General features: G+C 43.6%; 2 protein-coding genes across 10 annotated transcripts in view; one reads left to right on the top strand and one right to left on the bottom strand.

The window, feature by feature from the left end:
- Nucleotides 1–1,645: 1,645 nt before the first annotated feature.
- On the top strand, nucleotides 1,646–12,625 carry RNASEL (ribonuclease L). Of its 3 annotated transcripts, none has more exons than XM_081012171.1 (7): nucleotides 1,646–2,440; nucleotides 3,957–5,439; nucleotides 7,520–7,605; nucleotides 8,848–9,050; nucleotides 10,477–10,612; nucleotides 11,353–11,501; nucleotides 11,980–12,625. In XM_081012171.1, exons 2-7 carry the CDS (start codon nucleotides 4,026–4,028, stop codon nucleotides 12,116–12,118), a joined length of 2,127 nt encoding a protein of 708 aa, XP_080868297.1. In that variant the 5' UTR covers nucleotides 1,646–2,440; nucleotides 3,957–4,025; the 3' UTR covers nucleotides 12,119–12,625. The 3 variants fall into 3 exon arrangements, with proteins under 3 accessions (XP_080868297.1, XP_080868296.1, XP_080868295.1); XM_081012170.1 differs by having other exon boundaries at nucleotides 3,954–5,439; XM_081012169.1 differs by having other exon boundaries at nucleotides 3,711–5,439.
- The window catches only part of RGSL1 (regulator of G protein signaling like 1), a 63,111-nt gene continuing 57,964 nt past the window's right edge, over nucleotides 12,011–17,157 (bottom strand). For 5 of the 7 annotated variants that reach the window (XM_081012082.1, XM_081012085.1, XM_081012078.1 and 2 more), the window contains one exon: nucleotides 12,011–12,588. The gene's annotated coding sequence lies outside the window, so the exon portion shown is untranslated. The remainder of the gene's footprint in view (nucleotides 12,589–17,157) is intronic. The other 2 variants (XM_081012079.1, XM_081012080.1) reach the window with 2 other exon arrangements.

Genomic DNA, 17,157 nt, shown 5'->3' with positions numbered 1-17,157 from the left:
CCAGCTCCAGGTGGAAGTGAATCCACAACCTGATTGGCCTACAGGAGAATCCCAGAATTAGCCAATCACGTGCAGCCCATTGTGTAAATAATGTATATAAAGCAGATATTGTGGGGGAACTTTCATTCCTCGCTATTATGAGCTGAATATAGAGCATGAAATCCACTCTCAACTCTGAGTATATTTCAGGGGAAGAGCTGTTTGGGATATTTCCTGTTTGTGGATTATTGGGGGGGGGGGGTAAAACACATGCCTAAAGCTTTAAATCTGGGATGGGCATGGAAGCTCCGAGGTGGGCCACCAGGTGGCACTGCAGGCCACGCTCCAGCTGCTGCTGCTGCTGCTGCTACAGGTGCCAGTAAGTCTCGCATTTTCAACCTCTTCCTCCTCCATTGCACTGGCCAAATGTACCTTTACAGAGCAAAATATCCTTTCGAATTATACACCCAGCACATGGAACCTTACAAAGGGGCAATTTTTTCATTGATTATTACATTGATGACCCTGTTCTTCCTTGGGTTTCAAAGGCTGCACTGGTTGCTGGTCTCCTGTTGCCCCCCTCCCATCCATCCCCTGGTCTACATGAAGGAGGGGGAGGCTGAAGAGGTTAGGGTAAGGAAAGATGGAAAGGCAACACCATTAAAAATAAGGTTCATCTATGTGCATTCCAGCAGCCAGGTGGTGGATGCCACCAATCCTGATTTATCAGGTGAGAGATAAGCTGTGCTCATGAGGAACTGTCAGGCCAGAGCAAATCTGGCTTCAAGAGGAATGAGGCTGGCCTGTGATTCATGAAGACTTCAGGGACATCCCTTTTGAAAAAGAAAGAGAACCACTTCTCTTTCCTTTTTTCCTTTTCCATTACAGTGCATATTTATTTGTATAAAAATTATACCCCAAAAATCCTCAAAGCAGGGGGGGAAACAGCTGGTCATCCTTGGAGAACCACAGGAAATTTTAAACTTCCTTTACTCCTTGTTGTGCTTGCTGACTTCCTCCCCAGGCCCAGTGAAGTATTTTGAGCCTGCTTCACTTGCTGCACCGCAGAAGGCGATGCAGTGTCATGAGTCATGGGGTGGGGAGCGTGTGTGTATGAATTCAACAGCGCTAGGTTTATTTTTTGGTTGCTGCTTTGTTAATGTTAATACTGTTTTGTAGATTATGAATGCTGTAGTACTTAATGAATCCTATAATATGACTTTGTCTTATAATATGACTATCTCATAATAAGCTGTTTAGCTTATTTTTTTAGCTGTGTTGTTAATAGTGTTTTATAGATTAAAAGGTAAAGGGACCCCTGACCATTAGGTCCAGTTGTGGGGTTGCGGCGCTCATCTCGCTTTATTGGCCAAGGGAGCTGGCGCACAGCTGGTCATGTGGCCAGCAGGACTAAGCCGCTTCTGGCGAACCAGAGCAGCGCATGGAAACGCCGTTTACCTTCCCGCTGGAGTGGTACCTATTTATCTACTTGCACTTTTTGGTGTGCTTTCGAACTGTTAGGTTGGCAGGAGGTTTTAGATTACAATTGTTTTACTGGAGATTTATATTCTTTACCAATGTTCCTGTGACGTCCTATTATGCTGTAATTTATTGTTTGTGATTCATGTGAATGAGAAGTGGCACAGAAATGTAATAAACCAAGCCCGAGGTCTGCTGTGCTGGGCCAGGGGCCCGATCCTGCAGGCTCTTCACCAGCCTCTTCTACACAAGCGCCCACATTTGGACAAAGCACATTTTCAGCCCCGAGTGGGACCCCTGCAAGGATATGAGGAGAAGCCTTTCCAGGCCAGATGAACCAAGACCTTCCCCGCGGGTGTCTCCTTCGCCGATTCCCGTCCCCCCGGCCTTCCGAAGAGCTTCCTGAGGGCGCTGCGCGCCATTTCTTCTCCTTCTTCCCACCTCGTTCCATCCTCGCAACAACCCGGCGAGGGAGACTGGACGACGGACATCATGGCCGGACCGAGGTCACGTGTCTAAAAAAGTGGCGCCCTGAGCCCGAGTCGCCCTCGTCCTTGTTCAAGGAAAGGGGAATGGAGTGGCGGGAATCCCAAAGGCTTTGGGCCGAGAGAGAGAGAGAGAGCGGCGTCTCCTCAGCCTCCGCGCCAGCCGCGCGTTGATTGTGAGGCAAAAAAGGCACGCAAATATTTCCTTTCCCGCCGCGAAGAACAAACATCTCGTTTTCTTTTCCTTAGCAAACTTTATTCGGCGTTAAAAACAAAATAACCCCGCAACGCAAAGCCTCCCCTTCTGAGGCGAAAAGAGCCTCGCCCGTCTCGGCTTCTCCCTGCCCTGAAACTCGTTCCCGTCTCCGCCTCCTCGGGCGGCCTTCGCCCCGCCGGATTCAAGAGGGGGAAATGCGTTGCTGTGGCCAGAAGTTCCTCCTTCCCTCACAAAAACTTCTCCGAAGCGGCGAAGGCGGCGAGAGATCCTCCGCCGGGCGGTAAGGGCGGGCGGGCGGGCCGGGAGGTGGCTCGCCTGAGGGTCGCGGGCGGCGCCGAGGCCTTTCTGGCCCCGCAGGCGAGGGAGGAAAAAGCGGCCGGGAGAGGAAGGCCGCCTGGGCCTGGCCGGGATTTAGGGGGGGGGGAGGAGGCGGCCCACCTGCCCCCATTTCTGGGGGGGGGATTACTCCGCGCGCCCCTGGAGACCCGTCTTCTTTAAGCGAACAGACAGAAAGATGCAGTGACAAATATTCAATCTTTTGTGTCTCTCTTTTTCTACCTACGTCCTACAACATCGTAAAGAAAGATGTTGTAAATAGGACACCTTGAAGCTTGAAATTATAAAATGACTCATTAGAATCAACCACAGTAACATCCGCATTGCACACAGAAAATTAAGATAACAAAGGATTACGTTAAAATAAAAATTACAAATAATCCTAATGAGAAGGAGGAACCTGGTGCGCTACTATTGATTTATTAATGTTTGGCTCTATTTTTGGCAGCAGCAGCAGCAGCATCGTTAAATCACCTGATTAACTATTTGCAGTTTGTTTCCTTTTTTAGTTAAGAGATTTGTGACCTCGCTGAACCCACGTTCCACTAAATACCATGAAGGAAACATGGGTATAGCCAAGGGGGCAGGGGTGGGGTGGGGTGGCGCAGCTGTTCACCCAGATCAAGTAAAACAATAAAAATACTTGACTAACTAACTAATCATGTCAGTTTTGCTGCCCTAACAAAAATCCTGGCTATGCCCATGGAAGAAAATGCAATTAAAATTGTACTACTGTATAGTCCAGAGGCGGAGGTGCCACTGTCCCACAACAGCACCTGGCTAACAGAAAAATCTGTCAAAATCTTCAGTAGGAAGTTAAATAAAATATTAAAATCATGTGGTTACCAGCATCCTCACCTTATCTTGGTGGTGACAGGTGGGCACAGCAGCAGCAAAAAGGAAAAACACAAGCTGGTATAGCTAAGAAATGCCGTTGCTGGTTCCTGCCCTTTTAATCTTTCCACAATACCTCTCGGCCCCAGTGTAACATTGCTGTGGAGTAACCCTACACTGAGGCACAGAAGATACTGTGGGGGGAATCAACATGAAGGGCACCAGCCACCACCACCCAGGAGCTAGTGCTTTGGGTCAGCCGCAACATAGAAGACAAGCTCCTGATTATGCCCTATTTATTGCTTCTGAACATCTAGCTATTGATAGATGAGTTATCCTTACATATTAACTGAACATGGCATTTTCTATTTGATAAACAGGTGGAGTGTATATGAAGAAGGAAAACTATAAGTCCTTTAAAATGCATACATCCATGTGACAAAGGCAGTGTGACTAACTTTTCGCTATGTAGCACCTCTGTTATTTGAGCCTTCACTATCCAAAACCACTGAATCAAGAGACGCTATGTCTTGCATCCAGCCCTGTGGCACCATAACTCTTTGTGTGAATAGCTCTTCTGTTATCAAGTTGATAATGTCATAGCTGTTGCTTTTGCGTTGCAGTAGAAATATATTCGCAGAAAGCTAATGTAATCACGACTACTGGGAGAGGCGTCAGAACCCTACAGAAAAGAAATGGCAGCTGATAAAGCCCTTCAGCTAAATGATGCAGTAAGAAGAGGATTGATCGAGACTGTCTGGCAGTTGATAGAAGAAGGTAATGATATCAATTCAAAGGTGAATGATGGATGGACAGCCCTTCACAGTGCTGTACAAATGAACGAAGAGGCAATTGCCCGCCTTCTGCTGGACAGAGGAGCCGATCCACTTGCTAGGAAGGACAACGGAGCTACCCCCTTTATTCTAGCAGGGATAACAGGCAATGTTGAACTTTTAAAGCTCTTCCTTCAGAAGGGGTCGGCCATCAATGAGTGTGATTTGAATGGTTTCACGGCATTCATAGAGGCTGCTGGGTATGGGCGAGAAGAGGCCCTGAGGTTTTTGTATGAGTGTGGGGCAGATGTTAACTTGCCCAGAAATGTGGCTGATGAGGATAAAAGGGCCCTGAATAAAGGTGGGGAAACAGCCCTGATGGATGCTGCCAGGTATGGTCACTGCTCTGTTGTCAAAGTCCTAGTTGAAGAATTGGGTGCTGATGTGAACATCTGCGACAACTGGGAGAGAAATGCATTGGTCCATGCTCTCACAATGACTAAAAAGGATCAGCCCCAAGGCAAAGAGGCAGCTGCCCTTTTCCTCTTAAAACATGGGGCTGATGTGAATAAGAGAGATGAAGATGGGAAAACTACTTTGATCCTGGCAGCTGAAAGGCAAAGCCTAGACCTGGTGAAGGCTATATTGGAAAAAGAAGAAGTGGACGTGAACGATGCTGACAGAAACAACAAAACAGCCCTTATGGCAGCAGTGGAAATGGAAAATTATGAAATAGTGAAGACATTGTGTGAAAAGGGAGCAAGAACAGACATTGGGAACTTGATAGATATGGCCAGCCTGAATTACAACAGCAAAATGATAAGGCTTCTTCGCCAGTATGGAGCATTGTCTTGTCCAAGGCAGCCAGAAATACAATGGACCTCTGCTAGCAGACACTGGCAATCCAAGCTCCGAGATCTTTATGGAAAGTATCGTCCTATGATTGGAAAACTCAAGATCTTCATGTGTCCAGATTTCCGAATTCAGACAAGTTCCCACGGAGGTGTCTACCTAGGATTCTACAATGGAGAAGAGGTGGCTGTGAAGATATTCCCCACCACTGCAGAAAATGCTGAACGAGAAAAAACCTGCCTTGAGAAGTGCCGTACCAGCAAACATCTGGTGAAGTTCTGTGGATGGGAAGAGCAGAACTGCTGTCTCTACTTGTGCCTTTCCCTGTGTGAGAAAAACCTTGAGGAGTACTTCAGGACAGCAGGGACTGAGAATGGAACTATGAGAAGTAATGTTATTATTGAAACAATATTTCAGGCAGTGAAGGAACTGCACTCATTTGGATTTGGGCATCAAGATCTGCACCCAAGTAACGTTTTGATAGGTTTGTGTTCTTTCTTATATGGCTGTCTGTCGAGTGGAACCCAAGCCATTACCCAAGTGTAGTTGAAAGAATTTTATGAAAGAAATATGGAGTAGCAGGTTTTCAATTTTATGGTGTAAACCAAGGATGGGGAATCTGTGTCCTTTAAGATACCGTTGGCTAGCAAGTCCCATAATCTCGGAACATGGAGCTGATGGGATTTGGAGTCCAGCACTAACTGGAGCACCACAGGTTCCCTACACCTGGGGTGGGGGGTGGGAATTGGCTAGCCAATCATCTGCAAGGGGTCAGAAATTCAGATCCAACAGCAAGCATGTGAGCAGCATAGAAGAATAGTTTCACACACAAGCTGAAAGAAAACAGCAGCAGATATTGGAGATTTATTACAGGGAGTGATATGGGATTGACTCTCTGGTGACATACCAAACCCTTGGATATTCTAAGCTGTAGTGATCGTAGTGCCCTGCATTTTCCTCTTCTAACCAGCAGCCTCACTGGTGCAAGGCACAGTCTGACCCCCTCCTTTGGTAATCCTCATAGAACACTAGCCCAATGGTTGCCATTAATTTGATCCTGAATTGATTTTAGAATGAATTGATTTTAGAATGTATTTCAATTAATTGATTGTGATTTTATGTAAACTGTGTTACTTTTATTGTTGTTAGCCACTCTGAGCCCGGCTTCGGCTGGGGAGGGCGGGATATAAATAAAATTATTATTATTAAGGAAGGAGAGATTCCAGCTCAGGAATAGAATATCTGCTTTTCAGGCAAAAAGTTAATTATGTTCAACCCCCAGCATCTCCAGGCAGGGTTGGGAGAGACTCCTGTGTGGCACTGCGGAGAGCCACTGCCAATCTGAGCATAAACAATGTTGAGTGCAGAGGGACCAATGGTCTGACTAGATATAAGGTAGCTTCCTGTGATCCTAGTCTGCACTCTACTCACCCAGCTCCCAGATCAAGCCATCTGGAAGCTGATGCCACCATCCTAAATCTTGAGAATAATTTCACTACACCTTTTTACTGCTTCAGAAATGTGACCCGCCCCTCCAATAGATCTCCATTGTTTACTTATTTATTATGCACTAACACTTTGAATATTATGGTTTCTCCTCTGCATTATATCCCCTCAACAAATCTGGAATGTAGGACTAAGCAGATGGATGGATGGATGGTTTCAGACAGAAGTCGTTCTGGTTCTACCTGGAGAACAACCTACACCAGGCATCCCCAAACTCGGCCCTCCAAATATTTTGGGACCAAAACTCCCACCATCCCTGACCACTGGTCATGTTAGCTAGGGATGATGGGAGTTGTAGTCCCCAAACATCTGGAGGGCCGAGTTTGAGGGTGTCTGACCTACATAGTCAGATAAAAAATTAAGTTCTGTTGGCATCTACATTAGGGTGGCAAATCTTTTTAGGATCAAAGGTCACATTGCCATGTTGTGACTTCCAGTAACTGAGCATGTGGGTGGGGGTGGGTGGGGAGTCCCTGAAGTGATATTAGTGCTTGAGGTGAATATTTATCAATCATACTTCTGTGCTGCCTCAACATCAGAAATATAAAAACAATACATTTCAAATAAAACATAAAAGCTAAAAGCAGCAGAGATAAAGTGAAACTAGTCAACAATACCATAAAAATGTTCATGGCACAGACACATCTTTGATGTTTTAAAATAATAAAGTGTCAAAATCTCAAAAATCCACAGATATCAAAAGCCCCTAAAAAGCCTTGGGAAATGAAAATGTCTTCATTTGACCATAACAGCAATACAAAGTAGGCATCAGGTGGACTCTCTGGGGAGGCCATTCTATAACTGGGTATAACAGCTGAGAAGGCCTTCTCCCTAGCAACCACCAGCTGGCTCTCATTAGGCAGGGATATGCAGAGAAGAGCCTCAGGCGCTGACATGAAGTTTCACGTAGGTTTGCATGTGAGCAGGTGAATTGGCTGCTCTTGTTGAATCTTGAAAGTTTCCAATATGTGCTCTTTCCCCACAAAGCATTCAATACACAAAGATGTGAAAACCATTCCGCTTGATTGCTTCCACTTATGTATTTATTTATTTGCTAGATGTCACAGGCAAGGTTTTTCTAGCAGATTTTGATAAGTCCAGAAAAATAGATGATGAAGATCTTACCATCACAGAAGATCTGCAGGTAAGTGAGCCTCCTCTGCAGTTGCCTCCCCAGCCTTCTATATTTGCAGAATGATTATCCTCAACCATTAAGGCAATGTATTGTGTGTTTGTGCACAATATACTTTTATGCTTAACCATAACATAGAGTTGGGTTGAATGTTCGTCCTACTCAGAGTAGCCCCATTGAAATCTGGCTAACCTAAGATCAATAATTCCAATGAGTTTACCCAAACTTTGCCCGGTTCAATTTGTATTTATTTATTTGATTTCTTACCAGCCCTTCACCAAAAGGTGCCAGGGTGGAGTACAACAGGTTTAAATACAATACTGTATTATTGGAAACATTTTAAAACAAATTAAAGTCACGTGAATATGGTAGATCCTGAAAATGAGTATATCAGGTGTATGGTTCAAATTTATTCAAGAATAAATTGACATCAGTAAGAATGTTAATTGCTAGTTCTGGTCCCAGGAGTTCTTTCTGGTAACAATGTCATTGTTTTTGTGAAAATTTTAATCTCCTGTATAACCCCAGTATAGTTGTAACCTGGAAGTTGAATGGAATCCATTCCGGAAGTCCATCCGACTTCCAAAATGTTCGGAAACCAAAGCACAGCTTCTGATTAGCTGCAGGAAGCTCCTACAGCCAATCAGAAGCTGCGGAAGCCCCATCGGATGTTTGGGTTCCAAAGAATGTTCGCAAACCGGAACACTCACTTCCAGGTTTGCAGCATTTGGGAGCCAAAATGTCCAAGTACCAAGGCATTCAAGATCCAAAGTACGACTGTAGATTAGAGAATTTAATAACCTGTCATTGCAGCCCTGTGTTTCTAAGGGCCAAATTTGATCCCAGTCGTCGTGGTGGGAATCTGATCAGGACCATAGTGGTGAAGAACCAGTGTGTGCCGGGGAATGGTATCTAAACATTCCTCCAACATTTTTTTTCCAGGTTGAAATTACCTCCATCTGCTATTTAGTCTATAGGGCAAAACAGAGAGATACTGAACAAGCTGTAGTATAATCCTATTCTCTAACATTTTAGGTAGGTTTCTACATGCAAGGGGTGTGTTTGTGTGTAGAAACAATATGTCATGTGATTGCATCACTTGCAATTTAAACTGACACAGCCCAGACACAGATTTTTAGCATCTCAGCAAGAACTAAGCCCAGGCACAAAGGATAAAAGTGTGATTTCAGTCTACTTGCCCAAGAATGACATTCTGTGTTGTGAAATCGTATTGCCATTTGTTCTCACATGTAGGCTCTCAGAAGTCTAGCCCTATATGTTGCTATGAGGGGGACAATCTGCTTTGAAGCCTTGCCTGCGCAGTGTCCAAAGGATGTAGATGATCACTTTGAAATAGAAGACCTCAGAGCCAGTCTGGAATCTCCTGATGAAAACATCCCAGTCACTGAGCAACTGGGACAGTTGATCTACCATCCTTATTTCTGGAGCAAGAAGGTGTAAGTACTAAATAAATACAGGAAACTTAGCAACTATCCATTCTTATCATTCTACCTTCCTCAGTTTGATTTGCCCTGTTACTACAACAGCATGGAAGAAGAAACTTTGCAAGTAGGATTAGAATGACATTTTGGGAAAATGTTTTAATCCATTCATTTCTATTTTTTGAAATCTTAAGTTTTGCCTTCAGAATTGAAGCTCAGAATTAGATTACGCTGCTTTATATGTCGTTGTTGCTTATAGACTGTCATGTGCTTTGTCATGTTGTTTAAAATATAATGAATGTTCAGGCCTGGGTTGTTGTCCCTCATGTGAAAACCACATGGCTAATCATTAATGTAAGATAAAAATAATGCAGTCAAACCTCGGTTGTCAAATGTAATCCATTCTGGTTACAGGTCGGTAGCCGTGTTGGTCTGCCATAGTCGAAACAAAATAAAAAAATACCTTCCAGTAGCACCTTAGAGACCAACTAAGTTTGTTATTGGTATGAGCTTTCGTGTGCATCCGTTCTGGAAGACTATTCGACTTCCGAAATGTTTGACAGCCAAGTTGCAGCTTCCGTTTGGTTGCAAGAGCTTTTTGCACTCAAGCAGAAGCCGCGTTTGACGTTCAAGTTCCAAGGAACATTCGAAAACAGGAGCATTTACTTCTGGGTTTTTGGCATTAGGGAGCCGAAACATTTGAATATGGAGCCATTCGAGAACCGAGGTTTGACTGTATATATATTTCAGTAAATAACTGCAGTGAACTTTGGATAGTGAGTTTGCTGCAGATACGACAGCACATTGATGCAGTATTGATATTATTTGTCATTGCTAGCCATCAAATACCAAATGTTGAATATGAACTATGTGATGTGCAATTGGCACTGAAATCCATGCACTAAGATTTAAGGGATCAATGTCGGATTCTACACTACTATTTAGGGCTCTGAAAATCCAGCCTCATGCCTAACAAAAATTCTCAAGAGACTTTAACAGGCAGAAACACACATTTCAAATTGGTTTTGCACAGCCACAATAATAATGCCACATCTGGAGAGCCACAGATTAGCCACACTGCATTAGATGGTAATGTGTCAGGGAGAGGAAAGGCAAAATCAGAGTTTTGTTATAAAAGGCAGCTTGCAGAGCAAGGATGCCCCTTCCTTGCATATGACAGGAGTTAATGGTTGCAGTATACCTGCCCCAGGAGAACAGAGGAAGCTGCTTCATTCTAGGTCAGACTATTTGTCTATGTCTTGGTGTTGTCTGCCTGGCTCCAGGGTCTCATTGCCTGCTACTGGGTCCTTTTAACTGGCGATGGCAGGTGTTGAAGCTGGGACCAAGCATGTGCTCTGTCCTTTCCCAGTCTCTGAGACCAGCCTTACCATATGGTCACCTTGGCTCTTTGGGTTCTTAGTAATTGCCTTTTGTTTGCCAGGAGATACAGGGTCTTAAGAGACGTTGGGAATGAGAGCGATATAAAGACACGCAACACTCGGCACCATAACAGCACTAGTGAAATTCTGAAGGCTCTGAATAGTGAGGAAGATCCTTTCAAGGACTGGACTGAAAAGGTAAGTGATCTCTTGCAGCCTCCGTATGAAAGCTTCAGCTGTGTTGATTTGAACCGCCACATTTGACCTCTTTTCCTTCTGCATTGTCAGTGCCAGTGCTTCATCACTTCTCAAATGCATGAGGGCAACTTAAGTGCAAAACAAACAGCTTAAGTCTGATTCACGTCTTTACAATATGTATACCTGGTCCTGGGCAAGAATCTGTTTGCCCCTGCAAAACCATTCTTATGTCTGTGAAATGATTTGCCATTAGATCAGATTTTAAACACAGTTGTACCTCGGAAGTCAAACACAATCTGTTCTGGAAGTCCATTCAACTTCGGAAGTGCGGCTTCTGATTAGCTGCAGGAAGCTCCTGAAGCCAATCGGAAGCTGCAGAAGCCCTGTTGGACATTTGGCTTCCAAAAGAAGGTTCGAAAACTGGAACACTCACTTTTGGTTTTCAATCATTTGGGAGCTGGAATGTTCAACTCCCAAGGCGTTCGGGAGCCAAGGTATGACTGTATTGCAAAATCTGCCAAGCAATATAAATGGAAACTGTTTCAATAAATTAACCAGTATAGTATTATAATAACCAATATATGTCATACTTCATGCCATTCTGTCAAATGTATATTTTTGTATACTGTATATTTTTGTGACTTGGAATCTGCCAGCTTGCAGGTCTACATGGAAACTGTATTGTGAGGAGTGGGCTTCATGGACCCAAATTAATGACAGGGGACATGTGTTTTTTTCAGATTGATAAGGATGTATTGGACTGTATGGTTGGTCCCTTTAATGACAAGAAAAAGAATAAGAAAAACAATAAAGATTATGAAAACTGTGTGACAGATTTACTGAAGCTGATCAGGAATATGGGGGAGCACTTCAGTGAGAAGGATGAGAAGTAAGTGAGAGTTGTTTTTTCTAGATTTGCAGCTGTCCCTAGCCTTCTGCAGAGGAGACACTGAGTGGCCATTTCTATGCAGTGTACTTCCTCTTCTGTAAACCAGTACTATGTGAATCCGGACTTAGATAATCACATCTTTGAAAAGGCCTCCCAGTGGTCAAGTGGAGTTTTGCACGTCAGCTACCAGCTTCAAGTCAAAGGGCTAAACTGCTTCCTTTTGCGCTGCATTTTTAGGCACAAAAACACGGCTTTAAAGCGCCGTGTTTGAGTGCATTTGTTTTATCCCAGCAGTATGCCCAGGAAAACCCATGCTTTGATGTTGGATCAGAGCAAACAGCAAAAGGGTTTTCCGTGGATTGGCATTTGCTCCAATTCAGAGACCAACATTCACATTCTATTTTAAAAAAATACAAATCTAAACTACTGCTTGCTTACATACTGGTATTAAAAGGGTTCACATTTTCCTCTATTTCAGGGTGAAGGAAATAATCAAGGAGCCAGAAGACTATTTTCTGAACCTTTTTCCAAATTTAACAACTTATGTCTACCGGACTTTGCATAATATACAATATGATAAACATTTTCCGAATGCACAGAATTCTTCTCAGCTATAATGGGGACCAATAGACCGAGATTCTTCATGAGAGTTCTCTTCTGTTTCAAGGTGTAAGAATAATTAAGAGGCAAGCAACATGTCCCTCTTTTTCTGAGCCTCTTTCCAGAATTAATCATTTTCATCTTGCCAGAATTTGTGCAACACAGGATGATATATATTCTCCAAGTGCTCAGAACCCTTCTCAGTTGCAATGAGAATCGGCAGCAGTTGATTCTTGCACGTGACTCTTCTGCCTTTCTTCAGTTTGCCCCATTCAGCTAAGATACCAGATAAAGTCAAATAAGAAAGTCAAATAAGAAAGCTGCAGCACGTGTAATATAAAGAGACAGAAAGGAAGGTTGTGGCTGGCAGAAGGGAGCTTTAGTTGTCTATGCATTTGCGAAGCTTGTTTGCTTGAAATTGAGGCTTTCTCTCACCTACCAGCAAAACATCAATCCAGATGTTGTATAATTTCCTGAATGTTATGCTCTGCAGTGGAAAGAGAAAATAAATACTTTCTATTACATTCTGCAGTTGTTTGATCTTGGATTGCTTAACAAATGCAAATGAAACTGCAGTCAAACTACAGCAGTTCTCTTTAGCGTGCTTGCCCAGAAATGTTGCTACTTCAGATCTCCATGCATTTCCATACTGCAGAGCTGCAATAAGGCAGTCTACAACTTCAAGTTTGGTATCAACCATGTCAAATGCAACTTATGGTGGGCTTAGATTCTTGGCAATATAGCTGCAACTAATGGGGCTTCCATTGCCATTGCACAAAAACAAGGTGGATGCAAAAGGCCCCCCTTGGGTCTGACACAGATCCCTGCCAAAGAAAACTACATTCTACATTCATGTTAAACTACAGAAAGGACCATGGATGTCATGGTGGACTTTGGAGTTTAAAATTTCAATGGCACCCTGGGCAACACCAAAATTTGCCCCTCCCTGCCTCTCATCTTCCATTGTTTATCATTGCTGCAACACCCCTGCACCCCTCTTGGCTCGGTGCCCAGTGCAGGCGAACCAGTCATGCTCCCCTAAATCCACTTCTGGTGGCTGGCCTAAAGCCTGTTCCAGGAAATGAGGGGTGGCGGGGTTGGGATATAAGTTAGATGTCTTGGCATCTTCAGAGGACTCCAATTTGCTGCCCTTCAGAATAACACTAGGTTAGCTTGATAAGTGTCTGATCTCTGTGTAATTACAAGGGCCCCTGAGATGATGGGTGGGCACCCTCCCTCCTCCCTCTGAGGGCTCTAATGGGCTTTCCTGGTGGCAACAGTGGGCTGCATCTGTGCTTGGAGAAGGACCAGACAGATGTGTGCCTGGGTGGCCCTTTTAATTTCCCACAATGTAGCACAGCTGTGGGGTTGGGAATCAAAATGGCAGCTAGAAATTTAAAGGGAGGTTCATACCACACATTGTAAGTTAGGAGGCATCTGTTAGGGTTCTGGGACCCTAACAGTTGCCCAAGAATGCTGGGTCCTGGCATCTGCTCTGATGGCATCTGCCTGTCCCATCTGCTCTCTACTGTGTGTTGGTCCCCCTAAGAATAATAATTTTTTATTTATTTATAACCCACCAATCTGGCTGGGATTCCCCAGGCACTCTGGGTGGCTCCCAACAGAATATTAAAAACACAATAAAACAGCAAACATTAAAAAATTCCCTAAACAGGGCTGCTTTCAGATGTCTTCTAAAAGTCAGATAGTTGTTTATTTCCTTGACATCTGATGGGAGGGTGTTCCACAGAGCGGGAGCCACTAGCGACAAGGCCCTCTGCCTGGTTCCCTGTAACCTCACTTCTCACAATGAGGGAACCATCAGAAGGCCCTTGGAGCTGGACCTCAGTGTCCAGGTATACTGGGCTGAGGCCATTTAAGGTTTTAAAGGTCAGGGCCAACACTTTGAATTGTTGCCTATCTGACAGCTTTGGAACACTGGGCAAGGACAATCAGTTTATGTCACTCAAGATTAGTTATGAGGTACTTCAAAAGAGTAAGGTGAGCGGCTTCCGGGTTGGCGCCATCGGTAATGGCGGATTCCCTCTGACTTTCTGAGGGACCAGCTCCGCGGGATCGGATCTGACCGCTGCGGCGAAAGCGGGGACCCTTCAAAAATCACAGGTGGGTGAAGCCTGTGAATGTGGGACTCGGCGGGCACCTTTTGTGCCCCCCCAAATTGCGAAGGAACCCATTTACGGGCACCGGAGCGAAACGGGGTGAGCGGCGCGGTGCTGAGAGTCGACTGCTTCTTCCGCGGAGTGAAGCCGCACAGCCGTTATCGGAGAGCGCTGACTTTTTCCTGGGACAATTTGACTTCAAAAGCAACTACCCGTGAGTAGGATAAAATTGGATTTAAAGGGAGAAAATAATTAATTCGGCACCGAAGCGGGGAGGCATAAACGGGAAGTCCGCCTTCCGTTTCTTGTAAACAGATCAAAGCAAAGAGACTGTAAGCGGAAACTATGAAAGACGTTTGAAAAAAGACTTAAATCCTAACATCAGAAAAGCGATCTCCCCTCCGGATTGAAGGAGAGGAGGGGAGAAAGGTTTGAACTGTATTTACCTGCAAAAAAAAGAGAGGAAAGGAAGCTAAAATCCACCGCTTAGAACCTGGGAACGGACTGCCTAGAGACAAGGAATGCCGTTTTGTGAAAGCACTATTGGCAAATAGAGTACTGGTGACAGCTAACTCTGCAAGAGGGATACAGTGTTTCTGGACTTCTCCTGGTTTCAAAGTAACTGGAATTAAGTGCAATTGAAACTGTTGCCTTGTTGTGAATTGGGGGATTTATAAAGGATATTTTCTTTTCAAAGTTACAAGTTTTGACTGTCACTGTGTCCCCCTAGAGGAGGTTTGACATTGTTACAATAACAACTGGGCCAGGGGAATTTTCCACTTCAAAATAAATCCTAGCCGTGGGACTGACCTTGGATTTTAATTAGAGTGTTATGGCAGATGGAAGAGGAAAGTTAGAGTTGATTCAGGAAAAAACTACCAGGTCTGGCAGATCCTTTCGTCCAGATACTGGGGCGCAGCGAAGAGCTTCAACATCTGGTCCTTCTGGACTATCTGGATTATCAGGGGCTGCACCTCTACAAGTTAAACCAAAAGGAATGTCGTCTGAAGACATTTTAGCTCTGGCACTAGGGAAAATTAATGAATCTTTGGAAAACCTAAGTAAACAAGTAGCTGAAGCATCAGTTAAAATTGACCAAAATACTACAAGTATTAATAATTTGGGACAAAAGGTGAACACCAATACAGAGACCATTGAGAAATTGTTACAGGAATCTACTTTGACCCGAAAGACAGCTGAAGAGGCAAAGGACATAGCAATTGCTACTGAAGAGAAGATACCACCGATACAGAGGCAACTCAAGGATCATAGGTTGACGCTGTCTATGATTGAATTGAAGGAAAAACAAACGAATTTGAGAATCAGGGCTGTACCTGAACTTGAGAAAGATAATTTGATTGACTTTCTTACGCAGGAATTTGCAGATTTCTGGCAACAGGATTTGGGGAAGGAAGAATTCAAGATAGTGAGCGCATTCAGGCTTAGAAGAGGAGGAAGGAGGAACAAGGTGAGAGACTGTTTGATTACCCTTCGAACAAAAGAGGAGAGAGACAAAATCTTGAATCTGCATTACCAAAAGACTTTGGAAATACATGAGTCAAGTGTGGAGATATTTAAGGACATTCCAAAACATCTTTTGGACTTAAGGCTTAATTACGGAGATCTGGTTGCCCTGCTGAGAAGCAATAGAATCATCTTTAGGTGGGAATTTCCCCAAGGCCTGTCTTTTAAATATAAAGGAAGAAAGATAAAAATAAGATCAGTCAATGATAAAGATAGATTCTTGAAAGGCCACGGAGAAAGAAGTGGAATCTGGAGAAGAGCCAAAAGCACTGGCAAGAGGAATACTAGATATAGCAAACTTATCTTTTGGATTGTATGGTTCAGAGAAAGTGACACCACCGACAGAACAAGAACAAACACTTGGTGCAGTTGGAGGTAAAGCGAAGTAACCTCATCATGGCTCTGCAACTATTAAGTTGGAATTGTAATGGCCTCAACTCTCCTCGGAAAAGGAAAAGTGTTTTTCATTTACTAAAAAAGGAACAATTGGACTTGATTTGCCTACAGGAAACACACGTGATAAGGCTACATAGGAAAGTATTGATTAACAAGAGATTGGGACAGGAGTTTATTTCATCTGACAAAGTTAAAAAAAGAGGAGTAGTGATTTATGCAAAGGAGAGATTATCACCGAAATTTATCTTTAAAGACGATCAAGGAAGATTTGTGGCAATTGAAATTCAAATACAAGGAGAGAAATTTTTGATAGTAGGAGTTTATGCACCGAATGAGGGGAAATCTGAATTCTTTAAAAAGTTGCATGAGACTTTAATGGACTATTTGGATTACAATCTGATTTTGATGGGGGATATGAATGGAGTGGTATCTACAAACATGGATAAGGCACAAAGACAGGTAGTCACCAAGGATGGTAGACTACCGAAAACATTTTTTGAGATGACAGACAACTTGGACTTAGTCGACATTTAGAGAACAAAGAATCCCTTGGGAAGAGAGGGAACTTTCTTTTCTGAAGCCAAGATGACATGGACTAGAATCGACCAAATATGGGTAACTAGAGGAATGGCACCAAAGATAAAGAAAGCAGAAATTTGTCCAAAAACCTGCTCCGACCATAATGCTGTAAGGATGGAGATGAAATTAATATCAACTGGCTCCTTCAGATGGAGGATGAATGACGCCTTATTTAGAGATGAAGATGTGATTAAGAAGGCCCAAAAAACTTTGAGAGACTATTTTGAGATAAATATGAACACTAATGTTGAAAAAAGAGTAATCTGGGACGCAAGCAAAGCGGTTATGAGAGGGTTCCTGATACAACAGAATGAAATAAAGAAGAGAAGCCAAAATGAGAAGAAAGACAAAATTTTGGAGAAAATAAAAGAAAGTGAGAAGAAATTGAGAGCAAAACCAAAGTCGCAGGAGATTTTGAGAGAAATAAAGTTATATCA

This window comes from Podarcis pityusensis, assembly GCF_964106645.2.
Source record: "Podarcis pityusensis genome assembly, chromosome: 6".
Taxonomy (NCBI): Eukaryota; Metazoa; Chordata; class Lepidosauria; order Squamata; family Lacertidae; genus Podarcis; species Podarcis pityusensis.
The sequence above is the reverse complement of the archived record's forward strand: the minus strand, read 5'-3'. Positions and strand labels throughout refer to the sequence as shown.